The sequence below is a fragment of the Ailuropoda melanoleuca genome, chromosome 8, assembly GCF_002007445.2.
Source record: "Ailuropoda melanoleuca isolate Jingjing chromosome 8, ASM200744v2, whole genome shotgun sequence".
NCBI classification, from domain to species: domain Eukaryota; kingdom Metazoa; phylum Chordata; class Mammalia; order Carnivora; family Ursidae; genus Ailuropoda; species Ailuropoda melanoleuca.
The window spans coordinates 16,598,465-16,618,924 of NC_048225.1; the positions used below are offsets into that span (position 1 = coordinate 16,598,465).

The window sequence follows — 20,460 nt, forward strand, 5'->3', positions numbered from 1 at the left end:
CTTTGGGAAAGTGTCTATTCACATCCTCTGCCCGTGTTTTGATTGGATCATTTGTTCTTTTTAGTGTTGAGTTATATAAGTTCTTTATATATTTTGGATACTAACCCCTTATTGGATATATCATTTGCAAATGTCTTTTCCCATCTAGTAGGTTGCCTTTTTGTTTTGTTGATGGTTTCCTCTGCTGTGCAAAAGCTTTTCATTTTGACGTAGTCCCAATAATTTATTTTTGCTTTTATTTTCCATGTCTTGGGTCTCCTATATTTTTGTAGTCTCCTTCTAGCTCTTCTTCCTGCCTTCAATATGTACTCCTTCATATTCATCAGCTATTTGATTGTCAGAATGAGTTTGCCAAAAATTTTGGTTGCTATATTCCCTTCCTTAATACCTGTTAATTTCTTCTTGTTTTCTATGGAATGAAGTTCGGCTCCTTAACATAGCACACATGATCTCCACTGGGGTTCCTGTTTAGTTACTCCTGATGCTGTTTTCTGTTAGACCATGTATATTCACATAGTTATACTTTTTTTCATGATATCCCCTCTTCTTAGAGTCCTCTTTATTTTCCTCCCTTTTTCTGATTGTTTTAATAAAAACTCGTCATCTGATAGTTGGAACTACAGAAGTCAATTGTCTGTATTTTGATCTACATTTAATAGAGATAATAGGCCAGCCCCTCAAGATAATGGATTAGTAGGCTCTCAGAAATCAGCATGTTTTTAATATTACCTGTTTTAACCTATGTGTGAGTACTGAGAGGATGCTGGAGTTACTGTATGTTTCGGCCCGTAGCTGAAGTTAGACAGTAAAGACTCTACCCAAACTCAAAACCAAAAGAAAAAACGTTCTGTATTAGTCAGGATTGGGTCCATTAGTAAGTAACTGAAAAACTGAACAGTGGCTTAAGTAAAACAGAGGGCTATGTATCTTTCACTGAAATTTCCAGAGATAGGCCCCCCCAGCACCACTATGGCAGCTCAGTTCCGTGAAGTCCTCAGGGACTTAAATTCCGTTCAGCTCTTTGTTCCACCTTCCTTAGAGTATGTTCCTTGGGCCCTAGTGCAAAGTGTCATTTGTTTTCTAGGCAAAAGAATTGACCCAGAGACGAAGGAGGCAAAGGCTACACTCTGGCTATCTTTTAAGGATGATTACCGGAAGCTGCCATAGACTATTTCTATCCCATCAACTAGAACTTAGTCATATACTCAACCCTAAGCACTAAGTACACAGTTAAAAATACTTTTACTTAGGTGCCTGGGTGGCTCAGTTGGTTACATGTCTGACTCTTGATCTCAGCTCAGGTCTCCATCTCAGGGTTGTGAGTTCAAGCCCTACATTGGGCTCCATGCTGGGTGTGGAGCCTACTTTAAAAAAAAAAAAAATTCTTTTACTATGTAAGAAGAGGAGAATGGATTTTGAGGGATAAATATCAAAGGATTCATACAAACTCTTTAGTCCGATATTGAGTCTGCATCTTTCTTTTTAGTCCTTTTTCCTCTTACCACATAAACCCTATGTACCAGTGGAAAGTCTTCCTGTTACCCTTGACTGGAAGGGATTATCTCCTCATCTACATCTTGTGGCACTGTTAAGCTATATTGCAATTATCGTATGCTGAACTGCATTGCTGTCATTTGTCTGCATACATAGCTCCCCTGAATCGTAAGGTCTCACCACAATGTAAATTCCTGAGGGCAGTGACCTTGTCTTATATGACTGCAATGCCTGGGCTAGTGCCTTACAAGTAATTGGTTTGCAATAAAAATTTCTTATATGGCAAATAAATAACTTTGATGATTTCTTGGTTTCTTGTAGAATTTTAGGAAAGGAAGATGGATCAACCTAGTGGAAGGAGTTTTATGCAAGTATTATGTGAAAAGTATAGTCCTGAAAATTTCCCTTATCGTCGTGGTCCTGGGATGGGAGTCCATGTCCCAGCCACACCTCAGGGCTCTCCTATGAAAGGTAAGAAAGGTGTGACCTTAAACAGTTATTTACTAGAGCTTTGTACTTAGGACCTCAAACCAGAATATTGTCTTGTTTGCAGATTATTTCCTTTATTTCAAAATTAGAATTGTGTAGCCTTACTCCTTTGTTATGATATCAGTTTTTCAAAAAGCTCAAAAGGATTTCTTTTCCTCCTGATTGGCCAGAAGGCATCTTAGTTGTACTTATATGGCACGAACGACATTTGAGTGGTAATGTTTCAAATAGGTATTCTGTCGAGGAACTTGGGGGATGCAAGACAGTACAAGACTGGCCGGTGTCCCCAGTGACCTTATAGCCTAACTAGATTACAAGATATTCACATTTACAAACCTATAACACAAGGCTGGTTATGTTGAACCGAATGATTGGCACAGTGATTGGGAAAAAAATTTAAGAGAGAGTTAATTAGTATGATCAGGAAAGGATTCAAAGCTGTGAGACTTGAACTAATCCCTTAAGAATATAGAACTTTGTTAGAGGGGAGATCACGGCATTCTAGGAGAGGGGTTATGGTGTGAGAGAGATCAACAACATTGAGAAATGTGTAAGGTGTGTCTCTCACTTACATCTTAGCCTCATTTGTATTTAATAGGTCTTGGAAGTAGTTCTTTGTGAGTATGGTAGTCAGGATTGAACAGTGTTTTAGTTCTTGTGTTCCTCAATACAACTTGTCTTATCACTCCATATAAACTGGAATAGCAGAAAGACATGGATTTCTTACTTGGTCATTTTTTTTCAGGATGCAAATCCATTCTGAAAAAATTTGATACTGAAAAGTACTGAGTTGAAAAATTATATAATTTGAGGCCTCCATGAATAAAATATTTCCTTTATGAGTCTTTATTTTATACCAAATAGGGAAAGAGTTATTGAATTCTCATGTCTGTCCTTTTTACAAGGGCAAGTGTAGTTTTATTTACACATATATTTTTTTTTTGAAGATTTTATTTATTTATTTGACAGAGAGAGAGAGAGAGAACACAAGCAGGGGGAGTGGGAGAGGAAGAAGCAGGCTCCCAGCAGAGCAGGGAGCCCAATGCGGTGCTAGATCCTAGGACTCCGGGATCACGCCCTGAGCCGAAGGCAGACGCTTAACGACTGAGCCACCCAGGTGCCCCAACACATGTATTTTTTAACCAGGCAGTAGTTTGAGTACCCAGTTTGACCAAATTCGTTAAATAGCTTAAGACTCTGAAACAGTTCCTCGCGCTACAATTATGTATTTTTAAAAGTCTGATTTTCATAAGGGACACATTCACCAGGGATATGAAATGGAAACGATTGATAGACAAGTATGAGAGAAAGAGACATAGATTTTTAAATGGATCCACTTAAGCAAGGAAGATTTCTTCAATGATATGAATTTGAAGAACAAAAGTGGTTTCACAGTAGACCATCTAATGGTTTGAGATAATTTTCCAGGGCAGCAAAAGGCAGAAATATACATCAGACAAAAGGGAGCTATCCAGAATGATACTTTTAAACTAAATTAAAAAAAAGAAGGAATTGAGGCCAATTAGAAGACAGTGGGAGTCCAGATGAATCCCATGTTCTTGTTCAGATGATGAGCTGAGAGCAAGGACGATAGCTGTATTGTTGGCAGCTGAGATCAACCATCCTTCCAGGGCCAAAGCCTACAAGACTTTATTGGTGGTACTGGTCCAGTACGTTAATCTCCTCCTGGGCTGTATTTGGCTCTTTCCCCTTAGAATTCAGTACCCTTGGACCCCAACACATTCTGTTTTTTTCCCAGGTCCTCGTGTAATTTCACACTATTTGACTCTGATTCCTAGGGGCTGAATGTATGTAGACAAGAATTGGACTGATTTAAAAGGTGTTGTATTTCCCCTGTGACTCAGATCGCCTCAACCTCCCGAGTGTGCTGGTGTTGAATAGCTGTGGGATAACATGTGCAGGAGACGAGAAAGAAATTGCTGCCTTCTGTGCTCATGTGTCGGAACTAGATCTTTCTGACAACAAACTCGAAGACTGGCATGAGGTAAAGTTTTCACGTTGCTGCATTTTGGCAACTTCTGCCGAATTCCTGGTTCTCACCTGAGGTTCTTGTCCCTATGTCGCAAGATAAATAATGGACCACTTCAGCTGTTCTATGGTGATTTTTCAATTAACATTGTTATCGCGAATTTGTTTTTCATTAATATGAAAAGCACTGGGGAGCGTTGAGAGGTTAATGAGACCACAGAGGTTTAGACTGCTAGCAATGAGCTGGGTTTTTTACTGTCTCACTGGTTTACACATCCTGTGTTCATTCTGGACCACCATTTCAACATTTAGTGCTCAAAATTGACATAAAAATTGCTTTGAGCTCTAAACTCAGATTATAAAAATATTTTTTTTGGTACTGAAATTTACTCCAAATATTTTAGAACTTTCCCTTATTTTATTAAGTCTCGTGGGTGGTTTGACATAACTGATGTCTTTTGACCTCAGAGTAAGTCACACCAAGTAGACAAATAAAAGTATTACAGCATTCTTTTATTATATATAGCACTGCCTACCTGACGATAACATTACCTCGTGGAAGCGATGCTTAAGAATTAGGGGGAGATAGTTCTTTCTCCTTGATTCATTCTCCTGCCATAATTTGGGCTCTTCTTTCTTGGGAAAGCTTCCTGATGGATCTTTCTGCCTCTGGTTTTATTTTGCTTCCTGTAAACTATCTTCTATAGTGTGACCAGACCCCTTTTAATCAATGAAAAAGATTGAAGTCCTATAGTTGCTCAAAGTCCTATAGTTGCCTTTCACCGCCTAGAAACTAAGGCCTGGATGCTCTAAATGTAGCCTTCTACCATATGGCCCTTGGCTATTTTTAGAGCTTTATCTCCATCTTTAGCCATATGCTTTTTCTTGCAGCTCATGATAAACTCTTGACATGAAATCTTCCTTGCTTTTATTCATTCTGAATCTACTGCTCTTTTTCCTTGTCTACCTGACCTCTTCCTCTGTATCTTTCAAGACTTGGCCCAAGTCGCTATTCCTCTATAAAACTTTCCTTGGCTCTCACTCAGGAAGAGGCAGATTATCCCAGTACCTATATCACAATGCTGTGATAAATGCAATCACTTATCACAATGTAGTGCAATCTCTTGCTTACTTGACAGTTTTCCTAAGACTGTGAGCTTATTCAAAGTAGAGATTTTTGTCTTTATTACCATCAGCACCCAGAGTGTCATACTAGGTACTCAAATGTTTATTGATTGCATTAATGAACAAAAGATTATATCTTAAGGATCAATCAAAACCACTTGCTTCAACTTTTCCTATGATCTTAAGAAACTCACTTAATCCTTTAGTGCTTCACTTTGCTCATCCCTAAGACAGGGCTGCAGATAAAATTAATCATTGAGGTGCTTTGTAGGTATTAAATGCTATACAAATCTGAAGATAGCTTTTTAAGAAAAATCTGTCTACAACCTAGTCTTCTTCTGCCTTTCTTATATTTCTCTATTTCATTGTCTAATCTGATAACTATGCTTCTGGTTATATTTCCTACTTTTATTGAGATGTTTACCAAATTCTTTGAGATGCACATTTGATTTTTAAGTGACTTGTTAATATGTGCCGATTTACTGGGCTGTTCCAAGAAATAATCTCTGTTTGTACATGTGTTTATTAATTCATTTATCTAAACAACTAGTATAGTTCACTGTTATGCAGATTACAGTCTGTGCCTTCCTGGTCCTTTGAGATGCTTAAGTGATGTGCGTGCTCTGTCCACACTGCACAGATGCCAGAAGCGCTGCCTTGTTCACCCTCCTCCCTGATTCCCCCAGTAGTCTGCTGCTGAACGTCTGGTGAGAGTTTTTAACCTGCATGGGTGACAAGTCAGACCAGATTTTTCTCTGAATCTTTTCACCTCCTATGTTCATAGGCTGATTCCCTTAAATATGTTTCTTTGGGAGTGTAAAATTTCAGAAAGGTTTTGTGCTTCGTGCTCTGACCACGTACATAAGCTAAGCCTTTGCCAAGTGGTGGGAGCAGTTTCATAGTGATAGAGCTGCTGCCTCAGGAGAACAATCTATGTCAGTATGGATCAGAACACAAAGCTCACACTAGGCAACTCAGCCTTTTCTCTGCTTAGACAAAGGTCTACACTAAATATTTTCCAGGCCACACGGACATATATGGACAGAGGGTCCTGTGTTCCTTTGAGCTCTGTTTGTGCTCCGTTGATGTCTTCTTACATGTGCTCTATAGTCTGTTTCCAGGCAGTTTTCAAATAAGTCTTTGCTTCTGCTACCCTTCAGCCTCCCGTCTTCCAATTTATTTTTATTTTCATCATTCCTTTATTTTTTGCCCTTTGCTTTAACTGTAATTGATCCCAATCTTCTAGAATATCTATCAGAGCACAGGGAGGTGGGAGAAATACTGACAGCAGAAGCATATTGATTTTTAGGATTGATTAAACTCTTTGCTAGGCTACCAATGCCCCATAGGTCACAGTTTTAAGATGTTACATTTCAACCCCATTGCAACCCGTATACCTGATTACCAAAAAGATAATTTGTTCTTGGCCATTAAGTAAGTTTATTTTGGCCTGTATTTGAGATAGCAAAATAATATAGTTTGTTCTTTTAGTGTTTAGAATGGTCACTAATGTTATAAGTTACTTCTTTTGTAGTTTGAACTACTGGCTGCTGGATATCCAGAGATAAAGATAAATGCAAGTGAGAGGTGTAATACTGTTGGAGGAGGCAAAGATTTGTCTCCATCCTTCTAAAATTGGGCATCCACGTGTGAAAAAAGATGGATTTTTTTAGCTTTTGACTTGAATTTTAGCTAAGTACATTTTCGTCTCACCTTTCCCAAGGCATCTCCTTTTTCCTCCCTTCCTTATCAAAACCATTTTATAAAAGATATTAAACCAAGTAGTTGAGAGGAGGGAGGAATTAGCCCCCCAGGTGAGGCAGAGAATAGCTTGGGTATAAGTTACAGATTGTTATCTTACAACCCTTTCCCCTTTTTTCTTAAAACTTTAGTTTCTTCATTTCTAGAAGCCAGAGTAGAGGGTCCTCTATTAAATCATAGAATTGTGGAGACCTAGAAGGTCATGTAAGTTCTTGTCCTTTCTGCGCATGAACAATGCAGGATTAAACTGCAGGGGTTCATTTGCATGCAGACTTCTTACAGGACAGTACTGTAAATAAAATTCCTCTTCCTTACGGTGTTCTTAATAATATTTTCTCTAGGTGGGTGGGGTATGGGCTAAATGGGTGATGGAAATTAAGGAGAGCACTTGTGATGAGCACTGGGTGTTATATGTAAGTGATGAATCACCAAATTCTACTCCTGAAACCAATATTACACTCTACATTAACTAATTAGTATTTAAATTAAAACTTGAAACATAAGAAAGAAAGAAAAAGTAAAAAGGTTAAGTATAAAAAGAGGATCTCTTTTTTTCTTTTTTTTTTGAGATGGAGAGAGAGAGAGAGAGGGTGAGGAGGGGCAAAGGAAGAGAGAGAGAATCCCAAGCAGGCTCCATGCCCAGCATGGAGCCCAATATGGGGCTCGATCCCACGACCCCGAGATCATAACCTGAGCTAAAATCAAGAGTTGGATACTTAACTGAGCCACCCAGGCGCCCCAAGAGGGTCTCTTTTGTGTAAAATTCTAGAATAGCTAGAGATGTAAGTATATATGTTGGAATATGCATACATCTTTTTTTCTGGGAAGAATCACAAGAAAAATTTCAATTTGTTCTGTTCGAATTTCATAACTGTGAACATTTTGTTACTGTTTTGTTTCGACATCAATGAAGATAGTGGGCTGTTGAATTTAGGGTGTTTTTTAGTTTTCTTTATGTTTCTCTACATGAAAACAAAATAAAACACGTTACTACGACAAAGCAAAAGCAAAACAAAAAAATTTTCTCTTGCTCACTTTATTGTAAGAATACAGTCTGTAATACATACAACATACGAGGTATGTTAATCGACTGTTGGTGTTATCTGTAAGGCTTCCTATCCACAGTAAGCTGTTAGTAGTTAAGTTTTGGAGGAGTCAAAATTTACAGGAAGATTTTCAGCTTTGTAGGTGTTGGCGCCCCCTAACTTCTGCGTTGTTCAAGGGTCCACTGTATCACAGTAGCTAGAGGAGTCTTTTCTTTTTTATTTTTAGAATTTAAAAAAGGTAAGTCAGTGTACTGCTCTAGAAACTTACTGAATGTTTGTTTGTCAGCCTTTGCTATTAGGACATTTTTATAAGTAAATTTAATTAATATACTCTGTAAAATCTTATCATGAATGTAAGGTTACCCCAAAATCCTTTTTAACATTAGCCTTTTAAAGAATGTAGCTATTTATTTCTAACGTAAATTATTTTTTCCCGTCTGAATTATTTGACTGTAGTCCAGTTACAATTTTTTTAGAATATTCCAAAGCTAATAAGTCATTATTCTAAATCTTTATTATTATGGAACGACAGTATAGATGCAGAATATGAAGATTATATCACACAATTTCTGGGAGAATTCCTCCAAAAACCTTTAAATTATCCATTTGGGGGTATTTTTTTCTTTTTATTATAAAAATAAAGTATGAGGAATGGTGGTTAGCAAGAGGTTTCTGTTTTTATTTAACTGGGGTTATATGATCGTTGTTATTCTTCATGCTGTACTTGGAGTGCAATTCCTCTTCATGTGCTTTTGCCCTTAAAAGAGTTGAAACCAGGCTGACTGTCGTCTCCTGTACGGGAGCCCTTCGCAGCATTGGTATTCAGGCCGTAGAGCGCAGTACAGGACCGATCCGTGTGTGGACCATTTAGCTGTGTGGTAGCCACAGACTGAACTCCACATCCTGGCCGTATGTCACACAAATGCTTGGTACCATTTGATCACAAAAGGGATAAGGCGAGAGAATATGTGCAGACTGGTATAAATGACTTACATTTTAAACTGAAGCCTAGCGTGTTTTTCTCTAAAAGATAGCTCATTTCTTCATTTGCAAAATGAAAATAAAGATGGTCCCACTTCACAAGGTTAGTGTGTGGTACAGCTGGACTAGTGTGAAGACCGTGCCCTCTGACCTGCTTCTCTGAACCTTCTTGGCATTAGTCCACTTCCCAGTGATTTTAGAGCTCCTGACCCGTGTAGTACACATAAATCCGAGGTGAAGTACACATTACTTTTTCTTTCCACCCGTACTTCTTGACACTGGGTACCTTTTTGGCATAAGCTGTGGAGCTCTGACAAGGAACAGAATCCAGGTCCCAACCATGAAGCTCATCTCACCTTCGAAGCTCTTGATTTAATAATTTATGGTAGACCCTGGGAATTAGTGTCTTTTTGAAATTATACCAATGATTTTATTTTTTTTAAAGATTTTATTTATTTATTAGAGAGAGAGAGAGCTTATGTGGGAGGGTAGGGGGAGAGGCAGAGGGAGAAGCAGATGCCCCGCTGGGCAGGGAGCCTTATGTGGGGCTCGATCCCAGGACTCCAAAATCATAACCCAAGCCGAAGGCAGCTGCTCAACAGACTGAGCCACCCAGGCGCCCCATACCAATGATTTTAAATAGGACATATTTAAATAAAAATAAATACAATATAACATACAGCCAGGTTGACATGTTGGTTCATACTATACTTACTATGTTAGTAATAGTTATATTTACTGAATGATTTTGTGCCATTAATTTATTCAGCAAACATTAGGCGCCCACTATGCAGTAGTGAACTAGGTAAGTACTATCCTTGCTTTCATGGAGTTTGTATGCTATTGGGGAATAGGTAAGGAAATAAATTTCTAAAAGGTGTACCAATCACTGTGTTAAGTGCTTTACACATGTATCTCATTTAATCCGATTCACAGTCCTGTGAAACAGGTGGGTCCTGTTTTCACTGTGTTACAGATGAAACGCGGGAAGGTGAAATAACCCATCAGCTAGGAAATGTTGGAACCTGGTTTGAACCCAGGTTTTTTGACTGTGAAACCAATGCTAACTATTCTGTTGTACTCCTTTTCTCATAAAGTTTAGTTACCACAGTGAGGCTTAATCCATTTACTGGGCTAACATTTACTTCATACTTGTTTAAGTTAGTTCTTTATTCTTTTTTCCGGGGTATATTTATAATTTACCAGTGGTGGTATGCTAGAAGAACAGTGATTCCTATTTTTAAATCCTGGATTTGGTTTTTATGACGCTGAGACCTTAGTCAAATTATTTAACATATCCGAGCCTCAGTTTCTTCATTTTTTAACATGTAAATTGTTATCTTGCAAGTTGTTTTGAGAATTGAGTGAAATAAGCTATATCAAAGAGACTAGTACTATGCGGAGCAAATAGTTAAGATCAGGAATGCTGATTTCCTTTTTTATAAAAACCCTTCTTGCCTACCAAGTTGCTAGCTAAATCATTAAATTGATGATCATGTTTTCTCTTTTCTTATATAGTTATGGATGCTTTTTGGTTTTTGACTATATGTATTTTGAAGTATGATCATCTTTGAACCAAGCTGAAACTGTTTCTAAGTGATCGTGTCTGTGTAGTCAATTTGGAACACTTGAGCTGTTACTGTGTGTTCTTCAATAAACCTTTAATTAGCCTTAATGTTGTACGGAGGACAAAAGGAAGGGGAAATTCAAAGAGAATTACATGACCCAATCTCAGCTCTTTAGAAACTTGTGGCCTAAAATGTCCTTGAAACTGTCTTTTCTCCATTTATCAAAGAGAATATCATATAGAACAAAATCAAAAACCTTGCCCAAGGCAACATGGAAGGTCTTTCTTTTGTACCATTAATTTTCAATTAATGGTACATTCTGTTTCATAGAAAGATTAAATTATTTGCTGAGATTCGTTGAAATTACTTTTGCCCTCTGCAGTTACCATCACTAACACAGGACTCCCTAATATGAATGGCCCCTTTCCTGGAGATCCATCACTTAAGCTTTGTGAGCGTGCTATTTAAAAACTCTGACTACTGCCTGATATGCATTTCTTTTTTTCTCCCTAGGTCAGTAAAATTGTGTCAAATGTTCCCCAGTTGGAGTTTCTAAACCTGAGTTCCAACCCTCTGAATTTGTCGGTTTTAGAAAGAACATGTGCTGGGTCCTTCTCTGGGGTTCGCAAACTTGTCCTCAACAACAGCAAAGCTTCTTGGGAGACAGTCCACACGATACTGCAGGAGTTACCAGAGTAAGCCCAGAGAGCATGATGGAGAGGGGTCGCCATCTTTGTTAGTACATAGAATTACTGCTGATCTCCCATCTCAGAAACGCTAGAACAGCAGAGTGGATGGAGAATGAGGTCAGAAGAATGAAGTAATAAGAATGAGGGTGTGAGGGTCATTTAGTAGCATTTTCATTGCAATACGTGCTCAGTGTTGAGTAGCACCAAGACATAGGATCTGTCATCCTTTGGCTAGAAAATATCCCTGAGAAGCACTTTATCATTTCTACATCAACCCACCCTTGCTCCATTTTAATCTTCTGATTACCTGATTTCAGAATTTTGCCTCAGAGCTTTTCTTTGGGAGGAAAAAAAAAATCATAGTATCTATAAAATATGTTAACACTTAGATGATTAAGTGCCTCGCTGGCCTGATGGGAAAGTGGAACTCTTTTCAATAGATTAAACAAGAAATTATGTTTCTGTTTTGTCAGTTTAGAAATACTTTCTTAGATTTGTTTGTATCTAGCTTTGAGTATGCACGTAAGTGTTCAAAGGAAGTAGTTTGAAGAAATATGTGAAACTATAGTTTGTCTAACTATGGAAATGATAAAGGCCTTTGAATCTGCTCTCTCCCCATTTATTCCATCCGAGTTTCTCACTGTCCCTCTCATGAGATTGGTCTCCTCACTGCATGCAGCTTCTAGCACAGCCTAGAATGAGCTTTTAAATCCCAGTTCCACTGACTGACCATATGACCTTTGATAAGGTCATTAACCTCACTAAGCTCAGTTTCCTTGTCTATAAAATGGACATAGTTGTATCTACCTTGCAGAAATAGCAGTACAGTCCATGAAGCACTTGGAGCAGAGCCTGCTTCATGGTAGGAATTCAGTAAATGACAGTTACTACTTCTGTTTCTAAACATTTTATTCATGCTGTTTATGGAATTTTCCTCTATGTCCTTGCAACTTATGCAAGTCTACCCTTCCTTCCAGGCCATGCATTTTTTCCTGATTATTCTAACTGCAATTTCAATTCCACTCCTGTATGAGCTGCTATTGTACTTGGAGTTAGTACTGCTTTATTTGGCATTTAGTTATTTAAGCACAAAATTGATTTAGTCCTGGGTTATATCGTTCTCTGCTGTTTTATGTGTTTTAGGTTTTGTCTTCCCAGCTCTGGGTAAGCTTTAGGAAGACGTCTTTATATTTTCCCCACAATCCCTACCAGAGTCTCCCACATAGTAGGCACTTATCTACTGGACAAATGAAAGTAGCTGCAAGGTGGAAACTTAACTGCTTTAAACAATGAAATATTTCCTTTTCTCTCTGCAGTTTGGAGGAGCTCTTCCTGTGCCTTAATGACTATGAAACAGTGTCTTGTCCTTCTATTTGCTGTCATTCTCTTAAGCTACTACATATAACAGACAATAACCTCCAAGACTGGACTGAAATCCGGAAGTTAGGAGTTATGTTTCCTTCACTGGATACTCTCGTCCTGGCTAATAATCATCTGAATGCTATTGAGGAGCCTGATGATTCACTGGCCAGGTTGTTCCCTAATCTGCGATCCATCAGCCTCCACAAGTCAGGTGAGGCACCGGCCTGTTCTCGTTCTACAAGCAAATCGATCTGAACGTATGCATGAAATAAATGAACGCCTGTTTCTTTCACTCGTGGCTCTGGCTTCTTATAGGTTGCGTTTTCAAGAGTAACATGCAGATGCCTATTGATTAGCTAAATTTAAGGTGTTCGTTTTCATGAATGCTCTGATAAATGTCAAGTGGCAGAGCATCCTATTTTATCTATTAAAGGGGTCCTGCTATGAAAGGAGGGAGGTGAAATTGATGAATTGGACAGTAAAAGGCAGAGTAAGAGAAGTACGGAGAATTACAAACTAGACTATTTTGTCTCAATTTAGGTTAAGGAATTTCAACCTACTATACCTTGTAAAGGCTCACTTTTCTAGTATTTATATATGACTGATTGCCGGTTTGCTGCCATCCAGTTCTGTGTCTCACGGGAATACATATTTTTAGCCTATTTTTTTTAATTAATAAACTTCATCTTTTTAGGACAGTTTTAAATTCAGAACAGAATTGATCAGGAAGTACAGCATTTCCACACCCTCCCTGCTCTCACATACGCACAACCATCCCACTGTCAGCGTGCCAGCACCAAAGTGATATATCTCTTCTAGTTGAGCCTATGTTGTCCCATCACCCAAAGTCCACGGTTTACATGAGGGTTCACTCTTGGTGTTGTACATTCTGTGGGTTCGGACAAATGTGTAATGACACGTCTCCTCCTTTATAGTATCGTTCATAGTAGTTTCACTGCCCTGACTACCTTCTATGTTTTGCCTGTTCGTCTCTTCGTACCCCCCAATCCCTGACAACCACTGAGCTTTTTCCTGACTCCATAGTTTTGCCTTTTCCAAAATGTCGTATAGCTGGAATCATAAAGCGTGTAGCCTTTTCAGATTAGCTTCTTTAACTTAGGAATATGCATTTAAGTTTCCCCCATATCTTTGCATGGCTTGATAGCTCATTTCTTTTTAGCACTGAGTAATGCCCCGTTGTCTGGATGTCCCACAGTTTATCCACTCACAAGCTGAAGGACATCTTGGTCGCTTCAGAGTTTGGGCATTTATTAATAAAGCTGCAGTAAACCTCCGTGGGCAGGGTTTTATGTGGACATAAGTTTTCAGTTCACTTGGGTAAACGCCAAGGCGTGCAATTGCTAGATCATATGGTAAGAATATGTTTAGTTTTATGAGATACTGCCAGCTGTCTTCCGAAGTGGTTGCACCATTTTGCATTCCCACCAGCAAGGTCTGAGAGCTCCTGCTGCTCCACGCCTTCGTCGGCCTTTGGTGCTGTGAGTGCTCTGTGTTTTGGCCATTCTTGCACGTGTGTAGTGGAACTTCGTTTTAATTTGCAGTTCTCTAATGACATATGACATTGAGCATTTTTTCATATGCTTACTTCCCATTTGTGTATCTTCTTTGGTGAGATGTTGGTTCAGGTCTTTTGCTCATTTTTTTATTAGGGTTGTTCATTTTCTTATTGTTGAGTTTTAAGAGTTCTTTGCATATTTTGGGTAACGATCCTTTATCATATATGTCTTTAGCAAATATATTCTTCCAGTCTGTGGCTTTTCTTATTCTCTTGACATTGTCTTTCAGCCTATTTCTTAAAATAACTTTGTAACTAAAAATAACTCTAATCTACAATTGAAAAAACATACACAGTTTAATTTGCCTAGAAGTCATAAGAGTAGGAATTAGGTTTTAAAAACCAGTATTTTGCCTAAGGAAGCTGTTGATTGCACAACTCGACACCCCTTGAGCTAACCCTGTTCTTCCTGCTGGATGGAAATACCATTCTGAAGGGAAGAGAGTGGTTGTGGCTTGAAATGGCCATGTACCAGAGCCCTCGTATATTGCTCCTCTGCTTTTACCCGTGCTGCAGGTGGATAGAAATAGGAAGGGACTACCTTCTCTGAAATAGAGTTAATGTGTTGTAAAATTGACCAGCTTCATTATTACAGGCATATTTTTCCTAGCAGTGCCAAGTATCGACTTGGAATGATATATTTGCTTACAGCCATAGGAAGAATTTTTTTTTTTTAAGCATGAAACAGTTTTAATTTGTTGAATGTTCTTACCCAATGGTTCAGGTTCTCTGTTTTTGTTTGTTTTTCTTTTTTTTTTTTTTAAGATTTTATTTATTTATTTGACAGAGAGCGAGACAGCCAGCGAGAGAAGGAACACAAGCAGGGGGAGTGGGAGAGGAAGAAGCAGAGCAGGCTCCCAACGGGGCTGGGAGCCCAATGCGGGGCTCGATCCCAGGACTCTGGGATCACGCCCTGAGCCGAAGGCAGATGCTTAACGACAGGCGCCCCTGTTTGTTTTATTTTTTAAAATCTGTTTTCCCTGTCCGCAAAATGAGGATAGTATGTAAGAAAGAAAATATTTAGTTTCTGGTTCTGCTGACCTTGCCCCGTTTTAGAATTTGTTAGGTAAAAATTTGAGTCTGACAGTATCAACCCTGATCAGAAGTTCTGTTCTGTGAGTCTGTATTTGATGAAAGAGTTGACCACATCACCTTTTTTGTGTAATCATGGCATACATCTTGCTTACTGAAACCACCAGAGATGCTCTTTACAAGTCATTTGGGTGGAGAATCAGTACATTAGTGGGGTGTTGGAGAATAGAGTTCTCTGTCCTTGACCACTGGGTTCACAGGGATAGGAGAGGCTATAGGGAAGTTTTTATGGTGTTTAACTGTATTCTGTTCTTTCCTCGGATGAAGAAAATGTTCAGGATCTCTAACTAGGTTATAAGGATTTTAACATTCCAGAAATTAATTGAAGTAATTTTTTTCTATGTTCGTCTTCTTATTTGTGCGCTTTTCTGTATTTACTTAAACAATATGTTTCTCAAATTAGGTTTGCAGTCCTGGGAAGACATTGACAAACTAAATTCATTTCCCAAACTTGAAGAAGTGAGATTGCTAGGAATTCCTCTTCTGCAGCCATATACCACCGAGGAGCGGAGGAAATTGGTAATAGCCAGGTCTGTTGTCCTGATTACTCTCCTTTCTTCTCTCAGGGCCTTGTTTCATTAGAAGGATAACGCTCTACTGGGGGGGGGAGTGCCCTGTAAGTTTTATCTGTTTCTTGTACCTTCAAATCCTAGGAGAAAAGGAACTCAATATGGTAAGAAAGATAGGAAATGTAATTGGCCTGCCAAGACCACTGAAACATTCCCTCACAAATCTATTCTATTTTTATACTTTTTAATATTTACAATATTTGAAGTCCTGTCTTGGATTATGAAGAAAAATTAGATATAATAAGGAATGATTCAATTTTAGTTGTCTATATTTTCTCTGTTAACATAGTGGTCATTTAAAGTATTACCTAAATATTGGGCTATTTCATTAGTGTGAAACTTAGAGAGCAGCGTCTATGTTTTCTTCTTGAGTATAGAGTGACTCAAACATGACTCAAACATCGTTCTGTTCTTCCTCTGACTCCCCTGCCTTTTGTGTCTCTGACTCTGCTCCCCGAGACCACTGAAATGAGTGTTGATTTCTGTGTGAGCCTTTAGCAATGATAAGATTCTGTCTAAGATGTAAAGGGCCACGGACCTTTCATCTCTTTTCTTTGTGTACTATGCATAGTAGTTTTGAAAGGGGCTTTACGGTTCCTTAAAGACGAGTGGTTCTTCAAACAGGGTGTTGATCCTTCTGCCCAGCTAACACCCAGCAGATCCATACTGCTTTCCAGTTGTGGGCATACACATTAATATCTCACTGGAGAAATACATTTCAGCATACTTTTCTTCTAAAAAGAATAAGGCTTGTAGTAGGCTTTATGCTTTATTTTCTTTCCATAATTCTTTTGTAAAGATAATAAATTAACTCCTGGACAGGAGAACCCATTTGTCCTGACTTCTTGTAGACCTGTACTGTCCACTGTGGTGCCGTTAGCCCTGTGTGACTTTTGAGTACTTGAATTATGGTTAGTCTGAACTGAGAGTGTAAACTATACACTGGCCTTTGAATACTTTGTATGAAAAAAAGGATGTAAAGTATCCTATTAGTTATTTTTTAGTATTGATTACAGGTTGAAGTGATTAAATCCTTGATCTATTGGATTAAATAAATTATTAAAATGAATTTCGCCTGTTTTATTTTTTTAAATATGGCTACTAGAGAATTTAAAATTATATATGTGGCTTGCATTATTTTTAAGTTGGACAGTGCTGGCTAGGATCTTATTTTGAAAGGTAAAGTATAATTATAAAAGGTCAGTGTCCCATCTAAAGATGAAACTTTACATATTTTGGTCCTTTTATTTTATACCACTTTAGTTCACGTAAGTAGTCGTACATGAACAGAGTTACATCAAACGTGTCCTCTCAAGAGAGTAAGACGGGGCCACAAACCAATGATTTTATTTCTAAAGCTAAATATTCTCACTGTCTTAAAATATCTTTATTTTGGTTTTTACTTACAGATTGCCATCAGTTTCCAAACTTAATGGCAGTGTTGTTACTGATGGTGAGCGAGAAGATTCTGAGAGATTTTTTATACGTTACTACGTGGATGTTCCACAGGAGGAAGTGCCATTCAGGTAAAAACCCCTCACTGGTTTAACAACATTTACAAGTATTGAGGCAATTTAAGAACTGTTGTGTAAGAGCGAATCTAATAATTTGTTACTGGACCCTCTTAGAGGACTTTGGTGATAGGTTAAAAAAAAAAAAAAAGGAAGAAACACAAAGCAAACCCATTTTATCTCATTTTCCACAGTGTATTTCTTCTAGCCTTGCACTTGTATTAAGAATGGTTGGGTAAGTATTTGCCTCCTTCCACTTCATACTCCATATCATTGATTCCTGTTCGGTCCTCTTCTCCAGGGACACATCTTCACCTACCCCCAAAGCTGGTCTCTTCTTTCACATTGATCTGCTTTCAGGATATACTAAGTTCTGCAGTTTGGAAGATTTGGCAAATAGGCATTAGGTTGAGGGAATATGAGGAAAGGACTAGAAAACAGACTCTTGAGGAAATACTAAAGGAATTAGGATGGTCAAGAATGAAGAGAGATGCCAAGGGCTGAATTAGTAATTACCTTTAAGTATCTGAAGAGTTAGCATACATGGTTTGAGGAGGAACTGCCTTTTTTAATATTCATTTATTTTTTTTATTTGAGTATTGTTGGCACACAGTGTCACATTAGTTTCATGTGCACAACGTAGTGATTCAACAAGTTTGTATGTTGTGCTATGTTCACCACAAGTGTAGCTACCATCTGTCCCCACACAATACTATTACACCATTCATTATATTCCCTGGGCTGTACCTTTTATCCATGCCATCCCTGGAAACCTGTATCTCCCACTCCCCTTCACCCATTTTGCCCATCGCCCAGCCCCCTTCCCTCTAGCAACTGCCAGTTCTCTGTATTTATAGGTCTGATTCTACTTTTCGCTTGTTTGTTTTGGTTTTTAAATTCCACATATAAGTGAAATCATATAGCATTTGTCTTTATCTTATTTATTTCACTTAGTATAATATCCTCTAGGTCCATCCATGTTGTCGCAAATGCCAAGATCTCATCCTTTTTTATGACTAATATTCCACTGTGTGTGTATTTGTGTGTGTGTGTGTGCATGCCACATCTTCTTTATCCATTCGTCTATTTGTGGACACTTGAGTTGCTTCCATATCTTGGCTATTGTAAATAATGCTGCAGTAAACATAGGGGTGCATATATCTTTTCAAATGAATGTTTGCATATTCTTTGGGTAAATACCCAAAAGTGGAATAGCTGGGTTATCTGGTAGTTCTGTTCTTCATTTTTTGAGGAACAGCCACACTGTTTTCCGCAGTGACTGCACCAATTTACATTCCTACCAACAGTGCATGACAGTTGGGAAGGAGCTACATTTAATACTCCATAAATGCAAAAGGAAATGTAGCAGGTATAATATGGGTAAATATACAAGAAAAAAAAATACCCCCAAAACTGGTTTCTGGGTTTTGGTAACTAGAACCACTTACTAAAAATGTTATATGCTTTCCTTAATAACTTTAACAAAAAATATGAAATCACGTTAGATAAATAGGATGCAAATTAGGAGTGTATGTGAGTCAAATCAGTTGGTCCTTCTGGCTACAAATTTCTGCAATTCTAATTCATGCTTACTAAACATATCAAATTTTCCCCAGACTTGTCCATTATTTACAGGATTTGAGGGGCTTAGCCCTCTGTAAGGCTTAACCAGTACTATATAAAAAGATTTTGTGGTTTTGTTAGTAGTATTTTAAAGCCTGAATTTAAAAAAAAAATTAGATAAATTAAGTAAGAATTTTGAAGATTGCTTTTTAAAGTTAGCTAAGCACAGCCAAGTAGGGAGAAATAAATATTATTATGCCTTGTCATACAACCTAGAAGTATTAGGTTAAGCAGCATAAATTTTGTTTTGTTTTATTTTGGTAAAAAATAGTGTAATATCTATAGTTTCATTTGATTCCATCTAACTTATTAGTAGGAGAAGTAAATATTTGGGCTTTGGCCATAAGTCCATCATTATAGTTTAATTTCATCTGCTACAAGGAGTAGTATATATACACAACAGTATGTGGTTTTCTGTCCTGATAGCATAAGTACCCTAAAGTGCGTATAGGCCTCTGCACTAGTCTGTATTCTTTTTTTTTTTTTTTTTAAAGATTTTATTTATTTATTTGACAGAGATAGAGACAGCCAGCGAGAGAGGGAACACAAGCAGGGGGAGTGGGAGAGGAAGAAGCAGGCTCATAGCAGAAGAGCCTGATGTGGGGCTTGATCCCATAATGCCGGGATCACGCCCTGAGCCGAAGGCAGACGCTTAACCGCTGTGCCACCCAGGCGCCCCACTAGTCTGTATTCTTGAATGCAGGTCACAGAAATCATCTTTAATCACAGAAGGAATTTATTAGAAGGATATTGAGAAACTACAAGAACTGTTAGGCAAGCTGAGGAACCAGATGTAGATAGGAACCAGGAGCAGCAAGGACAGCCAGGGTTCTACCTTGTATTTGGCGTCGTGTGTCTCTGCTGGCACTGTCCTCCCTAGACACCACAATGCCCGACTTTCACCACTGGACTATGACCAATTAGCTACTGTAAAAGATTCAAGCTATTTTATTTACCACTCTGGCCTTGCTGCCTGTTTATGTAATTATGCCTACTTTACCACTCACTAGTGGTTAAATGTCCCTGCTTAGTCTCTTCCATTCTTCTTGAAATTGACATGGGCAAAGTGATTTCAGTATCTTCCAGGCCTATAAAACGTTTTTTCAAAGATGTGACTGTTCTACTCACTAACGTATTTTTCAAGGCCTTAGAAAAGGAAGTGTCTTCTGGGTCCTTTTAGGGTTCATGGATGGAGATGGGTGAAAAGGTACTGGGTGGCAATAATTTCCATGATTCCTGTGTCCTGAGTGTTTTATGTTCTCCTTCTACATTATCCCCCAAATTCATGGCATCTCAGCTTCCTGTAGCATAGACCACCACGAGTCCAATTTCTAACCCTCCAACTAAACAAAAATGGAGAACCACTCTCAGCCACCGAAGCTAGCTTTCTGAACTCAGAATCTCTGGTAATGTACCTGTACCAACAGCATCAGCGAGGTCTAGAATTGCTACTTCTTCCTTGGTCAGCACGCTCAGAATCTATTCCTGTACTCATTTCCTATATTTTTATCCATATAACCAAATTCTTCTAATTCTTTTGACGTTTTTGTCGTCAACCCCACAGAGCATGCTGGGATCTGATGGT

At 38.4% G+C, this 20,460-nt stretch overlaps 1 protein-coding gene across 2 annotated transcripts in view; it reads left to right on the forward strand.

Moving 5' to 3' along the window:
• LOC100467394 (tubulin-specific chaperone cofactor E-like protein) overlaps positions 1-20,460 on the forward strand; it is a 160,432-nt gene that overhangs the window by 22,231 nt on the left and 117,741 nt on the right. For both annotated transcript variants that reach the window (XM_034665989.1, XM_034665990.1), the window contains 6 exons: positions 1,816-1,965; positions 3,849-3,988; positions 10,967-11,148; positions 12,459-12,715; positions 15,576-15,702; positions 17,151-17,267. In XM_034665989.1, coding sequence (XP_034521880.1) covers positions 1,833-1,965; positions 3,849-3,988; positions 10,967-11,148; positions 12,459-12,715; positions 15,576-15,702; positions 17,151-17,267 — 956 coding nt within the window. In that variant the 5' untranslated portion in view covers positions 1,816-1,832. The remainder of the gene's footprint in view (positions 1-1,815; positions 1,966-3,848; positions 3,989-10,966; positions 11,149-12,458; positions 12,716-15,575; positions 15,703-17,150; positions 17,268-20,460) is intronic.